The sequence below is a fragment of the Electrophorus electricus genome, chromosome 7 (genome assembly GCF_041902795.1).
Source record: "Electrophorus electricus isolate QZ-2024a chromosome 7, ASM4190279v1, whole genome shotgun sequence".
Lineage (NCBI taxonomy): Eukaryota > Metazoa > Chordata > Actinopteri > Gymnotiformes > Gymnotidae > Electrophorus > Electrophorus electricus.
In genome coordinates this window covers 21,357,262-21,359,331 of record NC_137503.1, presented here as the reverse complement: position 1 = coordinate 21,359,331, position 2,070 = coordinate 21,357,262, and the positions used below count along the sequence as shown (strand labels likewise).

General features: G+C 42.3%; 1 protein-coding gene across 1 annotated transcript; it reads left to right on the top strand.

The window, feature by feature from the left end:
• The first annotated feature begins 226 nt into the window (after positions 1-226).
• On the top strand, positions 227-1,506 carry si:dkey-63b1.1 (B2 bradykinin receptor). The gene has a single exon (XM_027000795.3). The coding sequence runs from the start codon at positions 227-229 to the stop codon at positions 1,298-1,300; it is 1,074 nt and encodes a 357-aa protein (XP_026856596.2). The 3' UTR covers positions 1,301-1,506.
• Positions 1,507-2,070: the final 564 nt, after the last annotated feature.

The following is a 2,070-nucleotide window of genomic DNA, read 5'->3' as shown; positions in this document are numbered from 1 at the left end:
CCATGCTTGAGCAGGAGCCATATGCTTTCTGCTGAAGCAGTGTTCTATTTATAGTTAAAGGTATATATTGTTATATATCAACTTAAATCATTATCAGATTTAACTTCATGAATTTCAGACATATTTGGACATGAATAAACATTTTGCTTAAATTCTTGTTGAAGATCTATAATGTATTCAAATAAATGAGAGTTTGTTATTATTTTGTTTATTTTTTTAGGTCTTAATGGAGTTAAACTCTTCTGCAGTCCTGGTTCCTGTTGTGGAATCAGAGCTGATCATGGATAACTGCAATTATACAGAAGGCTGGGCCTGGCTCGTCTCCCTCCAGCCTGGATGCCTCGTCCTCATCAGCATTATTGGAGTGCTAGGAAACGGCCTCGTTCTCTGTGTCTTCTGCCTACAGAAGAAGCCCTGCACTGTGGCTGACATCTATCTGGGCAACCTGGCTATGGCTGACCTGGTCATGGTGCTCTGTCTGCCATTTTGGGCAGTCACCATTGCTCAGGACTACCAGTGGAACTTTGGCCAGGTGCTTTGCAAAGTGGTCAATATGGCCATCTATATGAACTACTTCTGCAGTATACTCTTCTTGGTCCTGGTAAGCATGGATCGCTACTTGGCCCTGGTGAGACCCCTAAGTGCCAGCCGACTTCGACAGCCAGCCTGGGCCAAACAAGTCTGCCTTGGCATCTGGGCAGTGGGTGTCCTGCTAAGTATTCCATCCCTGCTCTTCCGAGTTGTCAACTACATTCCAGAACTAGACATGGAGGCATGCTACTTAGTTTATCCTCATCCCAGCTGGAGGATCCAGAGGAACCTAACCACCAATGTGCTTGGCTTTGTGATTCCCCTGTCCATAATTGCACTCTGCACCCACCAAATGGTAAGAGTCCTTAGAGACAGCTGTGTGGGATCAATGCAGGGAGTAGGGGTGGAGAGGAGGTCCGCTCACCTGGTGCTGACTGTGCTGGCTGTATTCCTCATCTGCTGGACACCTTTCCAGGTTGTGCGCATCTTGGACACTCTGGATTATTTTCAGATAATACCAGGGTGTCTGTTTGTGCACATTTTAGACATCAGTGAGCAGGTCTCCACCTACCTTGCTTATGCTAACAGCTCTATTAACCCTTTCCTGTACGTGGTTGTGGGGAAACATTTCAGGAAAAGAGCTAAAGGAGTGTTTAAAACACTCCTCCATCCTGGGTGGAAGGACAGTGCTACTAACACTACTTTTGCCAGTAAGTGCAGTGACAGCCAAAAAGACTCTGGTGTGCTTAAAAAAAGGGGTGTTTGGTAACTACAGCAGGGTTCTCCACATGTCCAACCAAGCAGTTAGAAGTGCAGCCCAACAATAAGATTCAGAGTTCTACTGACTTCTTTAAAGACACAGCAATGTTTATCCAAGCACCTTCTAAAGAAGTCTCTCAGAGCTGGTCCTCACTGTGTGGTTGTGTCTTAAGCTTTGTAAATGCTCCACTTTGTCACTACAACTACTGCAGTGCAGTATGTGATATATTTAATTGCAGTTATTTAATGTTTATATACTTTATTGTTGTAATGGATCAACCAGTGAATCAGCAATTCATTATTAGATTGCTTACTGTTTCAGGAAATAATATAACTGTTTTGACTGTTTCAGGTTAAACAATAAGGGCACTACTCAAAATGGGGTATGAATTATGTGACTTACCTTACATTGTAATAAAGCTGTAATAATAGATGATAATAAAGTTTCTCAGTGTCTTGGCATTCCATGGTGATCTGTACGTTCTGTACGTTAGACTCATAACTGGGCATGGACCAAAGCCCTCAATGCAACTTCACATGCAGCCAGGGCCTAAAACCTGACCACTGCTCCATTATTAAGGATAATTAAGGACTGCTCCATTATTAAGACAAAATAAAGAATTTTGAAAGGTTTTCTACCCAATGACTGGTGAGTCTATACAGCTAAGAACTACACACACTATATGTATAAGACTTGGACATTTGTAAAGCTGTTTTTTGGCAACATCTTTTGCTATATAAAGTGCTATATAAATACATTTGATTTGTTGTGATGTTTGC